This window comes from Chamaea fasciata, unplaced genomic scaffold, assembly GCF_029207755.1.
Source record: "Chamaea fasciata isolate MVZ Bird 193981 ecotype frontalis unplaced genomic scaffold, bChaFas1.0.hap1 SCAF_11, whole genome shotgun sequence".
In the NCBI taxonomy this organism is placed as follows: domain Eukaryota; kingdom Metazoa; phylum Chordata; class Aves; order Passeriformes; family Sylviidae; genus Chamaea; species Chamaea fasciata.
This window is the reverse complement of record NW_027094096.1, coordinates 24,091,534-24,107,170: the sequence shown is the minus strand read 5'-3', so window position 1 is coordinate 24,107,170 and position 15,637 is coordinate 24,091,534. Positions and strand designations below refer to the sequence as shown.

At 43.3% G+C, this 15,637-nt stretch overlaps 1 protein-coding gene across 1 annotated transcript in view; it reads right to left on the bottom strand.

The window, feature by feature from the left end:
* Window positions 1–7,359: 7,359 nt before the first annotated feature.
* LOC136295246 (multiple epidermal growth factor-like domains protein 6) overlaps window positions 7,360–15,637 on the bottom strand; it is a 193,921-nt gene continuing 185,643 nt past the window's right edge. Inside the window, exons 36-38 of the mRNA XM_066193705.1 lie at window positions 15,110–15,235; window positions 12,418–12,546; window positions 7,360–12,024 (exon numbers count right to left, since the gene is read on the bottom strand). Of these exons, the coding sequence (XP_066049802.1) occupies window positions 11,945–12,024; window positions 12,418–12,546; window positions 15,110–15,235 (335 nt within the window). The 3' untranslated portion in view covers window positions 7,360–11,944. The remainder of the gene's footprint in view (window positions 12,025–12,417; window positions 12,547–15,109; window positions 15,236–15,637) is intronic.

Here is a 15,637-nt window from a genome sequence, read left to right as displayed (position 1 = left end):
AGCAGGGAAGCCTTGCCCTTATTCATACAAACTGCCTGATGAATTTCTTTCTGCTACAGTCCCTCCTTATTTTGCATTTCCTTTCCACAAACATTTGAGTGAACCAAATTCACGGAAAAACGATTCCACGGTCTCATGCAACAGAGTCACTGGAAATCATTTCTGCACACGAAAGCACTCGGGCTTGTAATCAGGAGACAGTAACCTCATGTGCCAGGGAAGCCACATGATGTTGAGTGTCTGATCTATATCTGGATATGCTCTGGGTCAGAGAATTATTTAAGCTGGAAAACCCTCTTAAACCATCAAGTCCAACCACTAACCCATCACTGCCAAGCCCACCATGAGCCACACCCCTTAGCACCACATTTACATGATATTTGAACAATTCCAGGTGTGGTGATTCCACCACTGCCCAGCACAGCCTGTTCCAATGTCTGACCACCTTTCCAGAGAAGACATTTTCCCTAATACCCCACCAAAACCACTCCTGGGCACAACTTGAGGCCATTTCCTCTTGCCATATCACTCATTACCTGGAAGAAATGACCACTCTCCCCCAGGGGTTCAACCTCCTGTGAGGGAGTTGTAGAAAGTGACAAGGTCCCCCTGATCCTCCTTTTCTCCGTACTAAACAACCCTTGCAGGTAGATTCAGCTAGCAAACACAGGAGTGGTGAATAGCCATATAAAAAAAAAAAAAAAAGGCTGGGAAATTAGTCAGGAAAAAATTTAGAGATTAATAATTGCATAGATCATCTTCCTTGCAAGAAATCATATAGCAAGTTGGGAACAACTTTCAATGTGTGTGACTGCTTTGCATTCCATGTCTTTTTCATAAGAGTTTTTTCCCAACATAATAATAATAAAAAAAAAACAAACCAAACATCCAAACCCCCACAGTTATTTGCTCACTGTTTGTAACACTCTGCAACTTTAAAAATTCTTCCTCCCCAGTGCAAACATACTTCCTCAGAGAGGCAGCAGTAGAGGCCCGCTAAGATGCTTAAGAGGAGGTCAAGAGAAAAGCCATTTACCAGGGGAATCTCTCTGAGCCCTTAACACATTTTTATTGCTACCTATGCACACAGTGTTCCCTCAGAGGCTAGATGAATAAATATGCCTCTTTTGAGCAAACATTTATAATGCTATTTGAACACGGGGGAAAAACCGTTTCAGCTTAAAAATGATACTCACACCATGTTTACATTTTTTTTTCCCAAGCTGCAGTTAAAATGACACTATCCAGACAGACATTCAGCATGAGGCTCAGGAAAGCATGTTTCTTTTGGCCCCTTTCACTGCAGAATTTCACCTAAAAACGAAATACAAAAGACTGAGGTTTGGGGGGGGTGGGGAGAAATACAAAAGAAAGATTTGTTTGTAGATGAATTACTCTGTGGAAATTCATCCAAGAACTTCAGTGTAATTGCTCATTAATAAGAGAGTTGGAAGATACTTAAAAATGTTTCTCTTCCTTTGAACTTCCTGCAGCCAAACAGAGTCCCTGAGCTGGCGATGTACTTGTGCATGGACTTCATTTGGAATGAGGGGGTGCCCGTGTGCTCCTCCTCCACCCCCAAAACCCAGCAGATAAGGCTCTGATCTGCTTTGGGGCACTCTGGGCTCAGCCCTCAGTGGCAGGTCTGCCCCCGGGCAAGGAACATCCTCATTTTCACCTCTTCGCCACCAAATTTTGAATTCCCAAGGCCAGGGAGCAGCTCTCGTTTCGACAGATGGTGGAGGAATGAGCTGGACCTCTGGACACCATCCCAGCAGCATTCCTGATGCCAGTTTTAAGAGGACTCCTCACACTCCAAAAGTTAAGGAGCTCTGAAGGGCTTTCCCGGCCGGGACTGGAGGAGAGTGATTAGCCCCTGTAAGGATCCCTGTTCTCAGAGCTGTGAGAAACTTCAAATCCCACTGACTTCACTGGCACTTCAGGGCACTCAGCACCTTCCAAGATTAATTCCTCAAGCAGGGAGAGGTCTAGAAACATATATATTGGAGCACTTTACGTCTTCAGCTGCAGTAGGGCCCTTTCTGGTGAGCTTGACAAAGGACAGATTATATATTATGCCATGCCATAAACTTCAGCAATCTAAGAATTCTGAAAATACCCCGTTCTATTACTCTCCTGTCTTTGACATGAAATATTAAACACCGCTTACCAAAGTGATGTTATTGAACACAGATGTCCGCTATCACATTCAAATTGTTCAAGTCAATCTAGGTTTATATATTTTCTTTACTTAAGCGTTTGTATAAACCCAAGTGTGCCCTGACAGTAACGATTTCACAATATACTATTTTCAATTAAGGAGACAAATATGCATTTACATTTTTACTGAACTTGTTTCACACACACAAGCACTCACAAGCTCCAGCTCCAACTTATTTTTGACGTTTGGTGGAAAATAAAGGAATAGAAAGGGTGCCACCTACTGAGTCGCTCAAACATTTTTGGAGGCCAAACAAAATCATGCAAATTACCAATATGCTCGTTCCAGCTGAAAATAAACAAACCTTCAAGCTGTATTTGTAAGCCTGTGGGAAGATAGCCATAGGGAGTGTTCTGGTTATCAAATCACTCAGTGTCTGGAGCTCTTACCAGGGTGTAGGAGACTCCAGTCCAGCTCCCCCTTGACTCCCAGCAGGTTTGAATCCACCTATTCCTCTGGAAAACCCGAGCAAAATGAATCAGTCTGTGTCGTGGCAGTCCACGAATATCTTTTGAAAGAAATGGATGTCACAACGCGTGAGAATCCAGCAGGGTTGCCCCCACAGGAACTGCTCCATGGGTCCTGCATCAGTAATCAACCCATCAGGAACTGGGAAGGTCTGCTGTCAAGTAGCTCATAAACCCTATCAGGCAGATGAAATTTAGCCAGATATCTAAATTTACAAGCTGAAAAGGTGTACCAAGGCTCAAGAATGAAGACAAGCTCTCAGCACCACTTCAAAAGCCAACGTCCCTTTCTGACATCCATCAAGGCACAGCCTTGTCTTTAAGATCCTGCAGAGTGAGGCAGAAATATTGAAGGTGTCCTGCCAGTGCTGCAGTTTCCTCACTTGGGGAGGATAAACCATCAAAATAAGCTTCAGTGTTGCCTTGGTATCAGCCAGAGAAACTACAATTTGTGGGGTTTTTGTCAGTTGTAAGGGCCAGCATGGTCAGCTTTGACATTCAAAAGGGGAAGCCAAGCAAGAGCTCTGCAAATACACCTTGAGGCAGGAAGATCCCACCTCTGGTAAATCACGAGTTTTTATCTGGTCAGAAGCCACTGACAAAGCAACACCTTTGTGGGGATGGGGAATTACAAACAATCCCTCCTGACTGGCCACCAACACTGCACACCTTCATTCCCCAGAGCAGCCTCTGTGCAGAAAAGCTGGGATGTGCCTACCATGAGCAATTTGTGGCTTAGCTTCCTTCCACAGAAGACGAAAATCACGTTGATTTTCTTTGGAAAAGTTGTAGTTATGACTGACAGAGCCCCAGCTTTTTATTCTTCTTGATTGCACACAGAGCCCTCACCAGACCTGCAGATGTACAGCTCTGTCTTGGTCTTGGCACACGCAGGCAGAGCAGAGGTTTCCACAGTTATTGTGTATTTAATATCTGCCAGTTTCTTGTGTTGGGGGCTGGTGCAGCAATTAAACACTTGGGAAAATAATTGTGAAACATTAACAGGTCCTTATTGTTAACAGGTATTTCTGGCAGAGATTCCTCCAGGGCAACTTGGACAAGGCACTCCAGTGGAGTTGGCAACGAGATTTTTTCCCAGAGGGACCTTCAAACCCTCTTGTGTGGGGCTTTGTTTCGCTGGCAGCGGAGGCAGGAAGAAACCCAGTTTTCAACATCCTCCTTCATGCCCACTCGAAGGAAAACATTAATTTATTGGTCATGATGCTTTTCACATCTCCCCTGCCTTGGCACGTGATGCTGCAGGGACTGAAGAACCATTTATGCACCCAAAATAGCAAAGGCTGCAGATCCATCCCTTCTCCAGCTCCTGAAGGGTCCAGGGGCTTTCTGCTTGCACAAGCCTTCACTGAGACATGAATTAAAATGGACTTCTACGGCTGAAATCATTCCGTCCCTTGGATTTTTCTCAAAAGGGGCACCCCTGTCTCTCTAGAGGACTCTCGTGTGGTGATTGGGGTTCTTTAAACATTTTTTAAAAAGGCAAAATAAGCCAAGGCTGCTGCTTTTTTTTTTTTTTTTTTTTTTTTTTTTAAGCTAGAAATCAAAAATAAGTGAAAATCCACCACATATTCAAATACTTATGCACCAAATCACACATCTTGTTATCCCTTGCCGAGAGCACACATTATCAGAGCAGTGACACTGAACTACCAAATCAACCCTCAAAGCTTCCCAAGGGAAGGAAATCCCCAGCTAACACTCCACAGCAAAAGGGTTTGCAACAAGAAACCAAACCCACCCAGCCCCTACCAATGCCCTTTTCAAAGACATAAAGATTTCCAGGTGCTTGACATCCACTTTAACTTTTTAAGTAATAAAACTTGAGGAGAGGATTCCCGTTGGATCAGAGGAGAGACTTTACTACAACAATAGCTGTGCTGGCAAACTGACTCCTTTCAACACATTCTTGAGTTTGTATTTCAAGTGGTTTTGCCACATTGGCAGCCAAAAATAACTATTTTCTGATCAAATTCACTGGTTCTTGTAAAATATTTTAACACGCTAACTATGACCATGAGCAGCCCTAATAGTCCTTCAAGCTGCCTGTTCAAACCTCTTACTTTTGAGAGGGTGAAGGGCTCCACAAAAGGCCTGAGCAGGGTGATGCCATCCGTGGCTGCTGTTCCTGCAGCATTCCCACCCCTCATTACCCAGGGATCCAGCCCATATTTAATGTGATATTTGCTGCTTTGTATTTCATATATACCCGTAACGTGAGGTAATAATTAAGAGCAGCCTTGTCCTGTGCCTGGTAGTGCAAGGCCAAGATCCACAACGACTACCACAGCTGAAATGTCAGGGAAAAGGGAAAAAAAAAGCAAATGGACAGGCAGGAATTACCCCACAGTCTCTACTTGCACCGATCTTGCTCTTTGACGATGATGTACAGCAAGAAATCTTAATGTGGTTGACAAATCATTTGAAAACTGGATTTCTGGTTGAAAAAAGCCTCCTCCAGCTGCAAAAATTTGAGAATTTTCATTGAGTCACTTTTAAAGTAATTTATGGCACTTTAAGACTTCTCGAGTAACAAAGAAATGACAGAATGGCTTCTTGTTAATGGGAACAGGGCAGAATCAGCAGGACGCGGAGCATTTCCACCCCAAACGCGGCTTACCCAGACAGCATGAGCCCAGTCCACAGTGCTGCTCCCACTGGGAAGCCTCCATGGCCACCTCCAAAGCAGGGGACAGAGCTGAGACAAGCCCTGGACTGCTGGACGAACCAAGGGCTTGTCGGCAGAAAGAAAATTTGAAGTACAGAACCTGTTCCAAGATGGCAAATCTCCTACCTTGGTACTGCTTTTGGTGAGAGGTCAGTGAGGTCACCTGAGCAGGTGGATCCCAGTTACTGTGGACCAACATGGATAACAGACCCTGCTTAATGAATTAATTATCATTAGGCTCTTGGAATCACTAGAGGGAGAAGTGAGCACAAGCCTTAAACCAGGATGTTACATCTGGACAGGAAAAAAAACACCCAGTAGACGATGGCATGAAGCATTTAAGCATTAACTGTAATATCTACACCACATGCAGCTTCTCAAGATGTTTTGCTGTCATCAGCTTAGTAAAAGATAAAGATTTATTGGGCTATTACTGAAAAGGAAGCTAGATACTGCCAAATGGCACGGACAGTTAGATGACTACTTGCTGACATCTTTATTCATATATAAAACAACACAACTGAGTTGGTTTTTTTTTTTTTTTTAACTACCATGCTTGAAGGAATCAACAAAGCAGTGCCTTATCATACAGCACTTTTAACTCATTTTTAAACCATTCACGGGGTTTGGATGGTTGTTTTTATTGCGTGCATGCAGAATATTCTATGAGCACCCTGTGAACTTCTAGTGCTGCCTAAAAGAAGAGATAAGCAGTGCTGGCTGCAGATTGGGGTAATGATTCCTGAAGATGCTGAGGGACCATCCCACGGAACAGTGCTCCCTGGATACAGTCACCAGGGCCCTCTGGTCCCACATAGCTCAGGTATCAGGAAAAAAATCTTTACTGTGAGGGTGGCTAAGGTGCCCAGAGGAGTTGTGGCCGCCCCACATCTAGTTGCAAATAGATGGTTTTTAAGGTCCCTTCCAACCCAAACCATTCCATGATTTATGAACATTTCAAGTGCTGCAGAGGCATGGCTTTTTAAAGGTTTAAAACACAGATCAGTGCTAGCTCTGCAGAGGTTGAGAATCTTCTGGTTTAATATTCCATGTCTACTTTTTGATCAGCTTTTAGCAGCAATCTGAGAGGTTAATGGCAATAACATCAACAGCTTCTTCAAACAGTTTAAAAATATGGCTTCTAATAAAGAAATTACTGGATAAGCTGCAAGGATTATAGAATTATTTTTAGAGCATATGTCAAAAAGATGACAAACCAAATGAACTTAATTATTCTGTTCCTTGTTGAAAGCTGCAGGAAGAGTGAAGTAAATCACGCAAGGCAGAACCCTGCAGTATTACACAGCTCGATTCAAAACATTCGCCCTGAAATTTCAAAAGGAATCCAAGCCTGCTCTCCCAGAAAGCAGCAAGCCAGAGCTGTCCACTTTTTCTCCGACAGCTTGATCTACCATTCCCCCTTTGTCACACATTTTGAATTCAATTTAGCCTGCTACTTCCAATTAACCAGCACACTCTTAGTGCATTATTTGGCATTAAGCAGGCACACATGTTCCTTCAGCTCCTGCCAATGTGAGAAGACAATACCCTGAAGGTGAACCAGGCAATTTGTTGGCAGAACTTGGGCTCTGGGAAGTGCCCAGGCAGGCTGATGGGAGGCTGCAGGTGTGTGGTTTTAAACGCCTTCAAAGTGCTCCGTGCCCAAGTTTTCCCAAAATGTTACACTTCATAACCATCTTCTTCCAGCAAGATTTATGCCGTGTTTTGAATATTTCAGATACTCTGGAGTCTGAGTGCCAGAAAGCTCTATTTGTCAGTCACTGGCCAGGTTGCCCTGGTCAGGGACCATACACAAACTCATTTGGGCACAGGCCATTCTTTATTCTATACAAACCACTAAAAGCAGGTGTGATTTCAGCCTGTTTGCTCTGAATGTGAATTAGTTCAGTAGAATAAAGTCTCATCCACAACAGAAGCCTGTTGCTTCAAGATTAGCAATAAGGGAAAAAAAACAAGACCAAGTTTCAATGACATGTTTATATATATAAAAAAAATCAGCATCCTTTCACTACAACATGTCTACAACAGAAAGTACAGTACAAATCTGAGATACATCCCACACATGCCTTGAAGAGGGGTTACAAATTCACAGAGACATAATATTGCTATGCAAGTGCTTATTAAAAGCAATAAAAAGAACAGAATGAACAATTTACACTCGACAAGGCTGAGATTTGGTGTTTACTGCTGGAAATTGCTTCACACAGTGTCAGAATTTAAAGTTGTGACCTTGCAAAATGATTACTGGCCACAGTTGCAACCCATGCAGAGAACTGCTCAGTCAGCCACAGGTCTACCTGAAGTAAAAGCCCTTCCAAAACTGGAGACTGAGAAGGTTTCTAGCCTAAATTTTAAAATATTAACACAAGGATGGGAGGATGGAGGTTTCTTGGTCCACCAGCACTGTCCAAGATTGTCCCTAAGCTTTAGTTTGCTCTGATAAGAAGCTAAATTCTAACAGAGTCACTGTTTGATCTGCACAATGAAGCCACGATGACTCCCAAATGCGTCTTTGCCTCTTCTGGGAAGGACATGAAGGTATTATTTCCATGTTTGTCCCGTTGGCAACTCCTGACACTATGCTGGTTATTACTTACACAAACAGAAACCTGCAGCCAATCAAAATAATATGGTTGGCAAGGAGTCGGGGCAAACTTTAATAGCTATGGTTCTTCAACATAAAAAGGATAAAAGCAGAACAATAATTTTTGGCAGGGGAAGCAGGGAATTTTTTAAATTCTGATTGTTTTCCTATGAGGACGGTGTTAGTGAGGTCTAACTTAAAACATGCTGTTCTGGTTTCATGAATTCGCAGCGAGTGAGGTTCTGCTGGGCCCACTGAGTTACACTCAACTCCTTCCCACTCCAGCTGAAGTTATCTGGAGCACACAAGGTAAGAGAGGGGGATTTGGCACAGGAGCTGCATGGCTGAAATAATTCCAGTGCCTTTCTGAAAGGAGTTATCTGCACGTGCAGAGGAATACACAGAGCACTCTCTTCAAGGGAGTGTAATTAACTCCAGCCTCCTGGGAAATGGGCAGCCAGCAAAGGCCTTCACCAAGAGGAAGATGGACATCAATTTAAATATAAACCCCATTTTCACTGAATTCTTCACTTTCTTTTTCAACAAGCCCCAGTGCTGCGGTCAGGACTGTATCCTCCTGACACTCTTTCACTGGAATCTGATGGAGCAAATAAGAAGAGTTGTGTTAATTTAGTAGAAACTACACTCGCCACAGGATTAATCTCTGGAAAAGCTGATTTAGTCAGTTTTCCTTTAAAGAGCTCCATCTTGTCTAGTTAAGACTACTTGGTAGGCGAAGAACTAGGTAAATGTGTAAGGAGCAGAATGACAACAATAATATCAGAAGCAAGTAAACTTCCTTAATTAATAGTTAATAATGTAAAGTTGTGGCTCTTCTGGAAAACAAAGTCCTGTAATCGTTTTCTCTGCCTTATGAAAAATATAAGAAGCATGATAAGATATTCCAACTAACCCAAATCAAGATTCCCCTTTTAACAATTTTGAAATCTTTAATTCTGATTTTACCTGTATACGACTGTACTTTGTTTTGGAACAAAAAGTCATGCAGAACCACAAATCAGAACGATCTGTTTGATGGCACTGAAGTGAACTTCTTTTCCCAAGGTAATAACATAAAGAAGCCAAGAAGCATTTTGAATAAAAAAAGACTATTGCTTATTGAGTGGTTTGTATGAATCGGCATTTTTTGATTAAAAAAAAAAAGTTTGCTGAAGCATTTCCCAAAGCAGATCTACTTGGGGCTCTTAATTCATTGGCACAGGCTCAGTATCAGTCACTTAAAACATGTTTCATCACGTACCTAAAATCGTGACATCCTTTAAAAACACTTAATACAAAAATCTTTTATTTCCTTATACTACATATTTACAATTCTATCATCAAGGTACTGTGGAAAAATGTAAACAAGTATACACAGGTGTAAATAATATGGCTTGACAAAGGTTTCTCCTTTGATTAGCTGCTCAAATCACACGTCAGTCTACAAAAATAAGAGAAAACCAGATACATTCTGCTGTGTGACAGCAGTGTAAAGGGTTTTATGTTGCTGAGTAACCACACCAGCCTCTGGGCAGCTGGAATGACCTGGAATGTGGCCAGTGGAGGGTCACTGAGGTAATGAGGTGTCTTCAGAAGAGAAGACCAAGGCTGTAGCCAACTACCCCATGGGGGCTGTGGGGAGAGGAAGCCAAAGGCTCCTCAGAGATCCACACTGAAAGGATGAGAAGCAGTGGAAAAAAGATAAAACTTAAGAAATTCTGATTAGAAACCGGGGGGGGGAAAAAAAAAAGATCATGAAATCTTCACTAGGACAGGTTCAAAGAAGTAGTGGGATCTCCATCCTTGGAGATATTCCTAGGTGGGAGGAAGCTCTGAAATTTGACTTGAATGATGGATCTCTGACCCATTTGACTCTGAAGCTGACCAGGCTTTAAAGGGAAGCTCAGACCTTCACAGGTTTTCTACAGCTTTACTCACTCAAAGTTTCTACAAAAAATCTTGAGTACAGTGCGACACCTGCACTACTGTTGTAGTTTGGCTCTGCAGTGAATAGAGAGCTAAGATCAAAATATGTCAACTGCTCAGCTTGAATTGTTCTTCTCCAGCAGTTGCTAAGATTATTTCTCACTGTCTCACGGGATATTTACCTTACAGGTTCCTGTTCAGTGAAATTGCCCCAAATTCACATAATTGCAGGATCAGACCCAGAACATTAAAAATGTCACTGCCTTGCTGAGAATCACATGTTTCTGGGACCACAATTTTGCCACATTTACATCAAATGAACTTTTCAGTGACATTCATTGAGCTCTACAGAAGAAATTAAAAGGGATCAGCATCAGTCCCAGTGATTTTCTGGCTGAAAGCACAGTCAGTTAATTCATTTTGACACGTTCATAAATACCTTTACTTTCGATACCTACGAAACGATGAATAACAACAATAAGACTTCCATGAAGCTTGGAAAACACCTCCTAAAACTGTACTGACTCCCATAGATGACAATTTGAAATAAACTCCCAGGGGAGGAAGTGCCACTTGCTTTGGCCTGGACAGTCATTGACTGCAGATGTGTTTAAGACCTGGGGCGAACCACGGGGGAAAATTGTTATCTCACCTTCCCATCCAACCTCCTGGATCCTGCTTCACCAACTCATCACTTACCCAACCACAACAACAAACTTCTTCAAAAATCCCAAGTTACCATCAATTGTTGTCGTTTTGTCTCTTGCAAAACAAAAACCAGCTCTTGCAGAGCTGCAATGCGTTCTGGTGGTGAATGGAGTGTCAGCACAAGAGCTGGAGCTGCCCATACTCTGTGTCTACCATGCTCCTGCTGCCCCTTCTGAAGTGCACTTTTGATGCAGTCAGAATCAAGTGGTTACTACACAGATTTTATAGCTCCTAACTAAAAGAGAGGTATGAAGTGGCACTCTGAAATCTTTTAGCCTAGTTAACTCAGAATATTAAAATACAGAACATAAGTTTCTTTATAACGATGTATTTCTATATCAAAGGAAAACCTGTCTGAACAGCCCAAAATAGCACCAAAATGTCTCCGTTCTATGAAGTGGCCACCAGCAGCTGTTGAATGAGACCAGGACTGTTGTAAGATGATTGAAAAAGAAAAAAGGCTCAATAAAAGCACAAACCCCCAAAATATTATCTTTGAGCATCTCTCATTGCTTATTATCTGCTTTCTCCATCCAAGGCAAAACCTTTTCTGGATTAGCAGATACTGTTCGATGAGAAGTGTTGCACAGTTTGGCTTGACAAACCACTGAGAAATTCATCTGGTAAGACGTGAGAACACAGAATGCCAGGAGAGTCTGGCAGATGACACCTTGCTCTTTGGAAGACAGATTCAGACAGAGACCTTCCAATCAGTCAAACCACATCAGAAATGCAGAAGATGCTCTTAAATAAATTTACAATCTATTGAGGACTCTTGTCAGATTGTGATGGATTCTTCTTCAGCTGCAAGTTCAAAATTAGACTGCATGCCTCCCTAGAACACACAACGTTATTCAAAGAGGAATTAATCTGATGAATCCCTCTAGTTTCTGCGCAATGTGATTTTGGAGTCAATCTGTAGAGAAATAATCTGTGGAACACTCTTCAAACTTGGTGCTGGTTGTCAAGTGGGTTTCGAAAGTCCCTGCTACGGAGCGTGGCTCATTCCATGGTGATGTGTTACATGCTGCTTATCCTGACACTCCTTGGAGCTGGTCTGATTAAAAACATGTCCAGGCTTTCAAGAAATGAATTATATTAATACCAGAAAGAATGTCCAGAGTAGATTAATGGAGGGGCAAGAGGCTAGGAATGAGCACATGAAACAGATTCAACTTTTTAAAAGGATCCAGCTACTAAATGGCCTCTGTAGTCTTCCATAAGAAGTGTGAATACTTCAGTACAATTCAAGCTGAATTGAATAACTGTTTTCATATCCAAATTCAAATACCGTCTGTGCATATAAAACAGTTCATTTATTAGTCCAAATGTTACTGTTGTAGAGCTCTTGGAAAAATACTCCCTCTTTCTTCAGCGTGTTCTTCATAAAAAGGAAGCTTTGGAGGGCCACCTAGAGAATTAAGTAGAAACGGTTTCAGGTCCATATAACCTAATACTGAAAGATTGTATAGATTATACAATTTACACTTAAATAATTCAATAAATGGTAGCCTTGAAAAGAAGGTAGAGGAGGGAGTTACAGCAGTCTCCTCAGAGAGGCAGATAGCAGGCAAAACTGTAAAACACCTCCAAAGGTTCTCAAAGTTTTCCCTAAACTAGAGGAGGAACTGTGATGAGACTACAAGTGAGAGGAAACTTTCCCTCCATACTCAATCTCATTAAGACGAGAAATTATCCAACCAATCCAATGGGCTGACACTCCCACCCCAACGGACCACCAGCATGGGCCACACAAGGGTGTTTTATCCCAGCAGGAAAGGCTGCAACTCCCCAGCCTGGTTACCTTCTCTGCAGGTTGGCCCCATCCAGGAGTTAGGGCAGGCGCAGTTCCCGTTGCGGGGATCACAGCGGGATCTGCCGGCACACTGGCACCGCAGGGAGCAGCCGGGGCCGTACCTGTCTGGCCTGCACCCTGCAAGGACAGGAGGGGTTGGGACAGGGTGAGCACTCCTGGTAGTCTTCCCCCCGTTCTGGGAGATCAGGAAGCTGCTTAGACACCTACATCTGTTCACATTAAAACATGACATTTGGGAAAGCGCGGCAGTCGTCAAGTTTCGTCTGCCACATGCTCTGCCCAAGCTGCAGCCCAGCTGTCCTGAAGAGGTTCCCAGAATGGAAATCATTACTGGTGTAAAAAGAGGGGTTGACAGCCCAACAGAGAACATCTTGGGATCTGCTCAGGAAAGTTGCTGTCAGCATCCTGGATCCACACTATCTCCTGCCCCTGTCTCTCCTGCATGGCTGGGCTGTGCTGGCCAAGAGCCTTCCCTCACAGAATCTGACCCTGAGAATTAATACATTTTATAGATCCTCGTGTCTCGCTCTCATTGCACAATTCTGCTGCCTCCTGGCAAATTGAACTCACACACACACACAAAAAAAAATCACACTTCCAAATGCAAATACATTTCATACCTAGGCTAGTAAATCCACATAGCAATCTTTTATGCATCAGAGGACAGGCAGGAAAGGAAAGTCAGCAGCAGGGTAACAGGGCAAGGTGTGAAACACACAGCAAACAATGGCCCTCTCTCCCTCACCTCGCTGAAAACCCTGTAAGCAGGGGATTTGCCTTCTCCCGCCGGCACCCCCAGGTAAATAAAGTCCTGCTGAGCCCTGCATCAGCTGCAGCCCCAGCACGTGGGAGAACTCGCCCCGTGCGCTCCGAGCTTGGCCTTTTCAATTAGGAAATGTTATGAGAAAAGCTCTCCCCAAACACCTCTGGACCTGATTTTAATTTATGTAATACCACATTTTCATGTTAATAACAATGTGTATTTAAGACATCTGTTTGAAAGTCTGCAATGTTAATTTACTACAGAAAAAAAAGAAAGCGCATAAAAGTCTGTTATATTCTCTCTCTCTCTCTTTTTTTTTTTTTTAATTAACATTTTGCCTGTTTAATGGGTGCTTTACCAGAGTTCAAATTAAAATCAGGCCTTTTATCTTTATGGCTGCTGCACAGTCACAGCTGCTCACAGTTATATCACAGATGAACTGAGCCTAATTGAAAATAAAAATGCAAATAAAATCTACCCCATAACAGCTTTTCTTCATGGATGGGGGCTACCCTAGCTGATTTAAGAAAAATAAAAATGACTCGCAGAGTTCGCAAGGAGGAGAACCTCAATTCCCAATTTTGGTGCTGAGCTTCCCCCTTGCGTTCCACTTGTGCCTAAAATTTTACTGGAAAGGCTCACGGACATCCAGTGCTGTGTGGGCAGTGAGGGTGGCTCATGTTCCCACTGGAACAGCGCTGCAGACTGGAAGCTTCATTTCCTGACCACAGGACACTGCACAGAGGGAATCAAAGGCTCTTCCATTTTAGTTTTGCAAGTTGCACTAATGCTGAAGCTGACAGCAATTTGTATTAATAACAGCCTGCTGAAATCTATTTCTGCCCCATCCTAGAACAAAAATAATACTCCGCCTCTGTTCCAGGGGCTCTGGAGGATTTTGGTTCCTGGTGAAGCTCCACAGGAGCACATGGATGTTCACTCCTTTTATCTCGTTTGTCCCAGCATCAGGACCACAAACGTTTACTGACACTCAGTTAAACCAGTGCAATTCCTTTTATTTCAGAGATCACCCTAAAACTGCTCCACCATGATCACAGAATCCTGGAATAGCCTGGGTTAGAAGGGACCTTTAAAGTCATCTGGTTCCAACCACGGGCATGGGACACTTTTCACCAGACCAGGTTGCTCCAAGCCCCGTCCAACCTGGCCCTGAACCATGATCAGAGTCACAGCTGTGACCAGAGACGGGCTCAGGAATCTGCCACTGCTGCCTCTCAACCCTGCACCCAACCCCATCAGGGTACAGCAGTGGGGCTGGCTCTGCCTACAGGAAAATTTTCTCACCTATTTTTATACCCTTGTTACAGAAGAATTCTGCTCCTGTGGGCCAACGCACAGCCCAGGTGCCTGTGCTGCAAAGGAGGGAATTACATTTGGGTTAAAAGTTCCTGGGCTGCTGCTGAGGGCCAGGGGCAAGCACAGCTGCTGCAGCTCCACTCCCCTCATCTGTGAGGATTCCATCCTGCTTCCAGGGGAAGCAAATCCTGAGCTGGACATACTTTTGCCTCGGTCTGAAAAGGGTCACAAATGTCACTGTGACAAAACACACAGCAACTGGAGCCCTTGGTGCCCACCTGCACCCTCTGGCGTCTCCCCCACTACATCTGCAAAACTTTTTGGCCTATTTTTCCCCAGCCTGTGTTCTCCAAAACTCAAGGCACATGACATTTTACAGCTGACCCATGAACAGTTTTCCTATCAGTATATCAATTCAAATATTGATTAAATCCAGAGGTACAAGCCTGCTGATAAAGGTGTTGATAACCCCAAAGTGCAATTTTCTACAAACAATGTGTCCTTGAACACCAGCAAGTGTCCTTTTACAGTTATTCTGAAACCAACAGGTCAGAGTAGTTTAGCTATACACAATCCAGCCCTTAAAAATATTGTCCTTACCAATGTCACACTTGTCTCCAGTCTTCCCAGGTGGGCAAAGGCACTTCCCAGTCTCTGGATCACAAGGAGCATCCCCACAGCCACACTGATGCTGGCACCCCTCACCAAACCAGCCCTTGTCACAGCCTGACAGCAAGAGAACACTTCAGATGCACATTTCAGTGGCAACATTAAAGCCAGAGTTTTCCCAGGATGTCTCAGAGGAAAGCTCATAAACTCTCTGCTGAAGTCAGTGTAAATGCCAAGCTTAATGAAGACTCAAACATAGTGGAATGGGCACAATATTTATACGAGCTCTCCTTCTGTTGGGGTCGTCTAATCTAACTTCCCAAAGGTATCTGTAAATCTGTCCCAGAAACGTAGCTGGCACTTATTTTTATTTTTAATTAGAACTCTCTAGAAGACTTCTCCATAACACTCAACAGGTCTGACATGCACCTATTTAATAATCTTATTTGGAGTTTTAGAAGCAAATTTAGAATCAGTAAAAGGGACTTATCTTTAATAAATGGCATGTGGAACTCATTG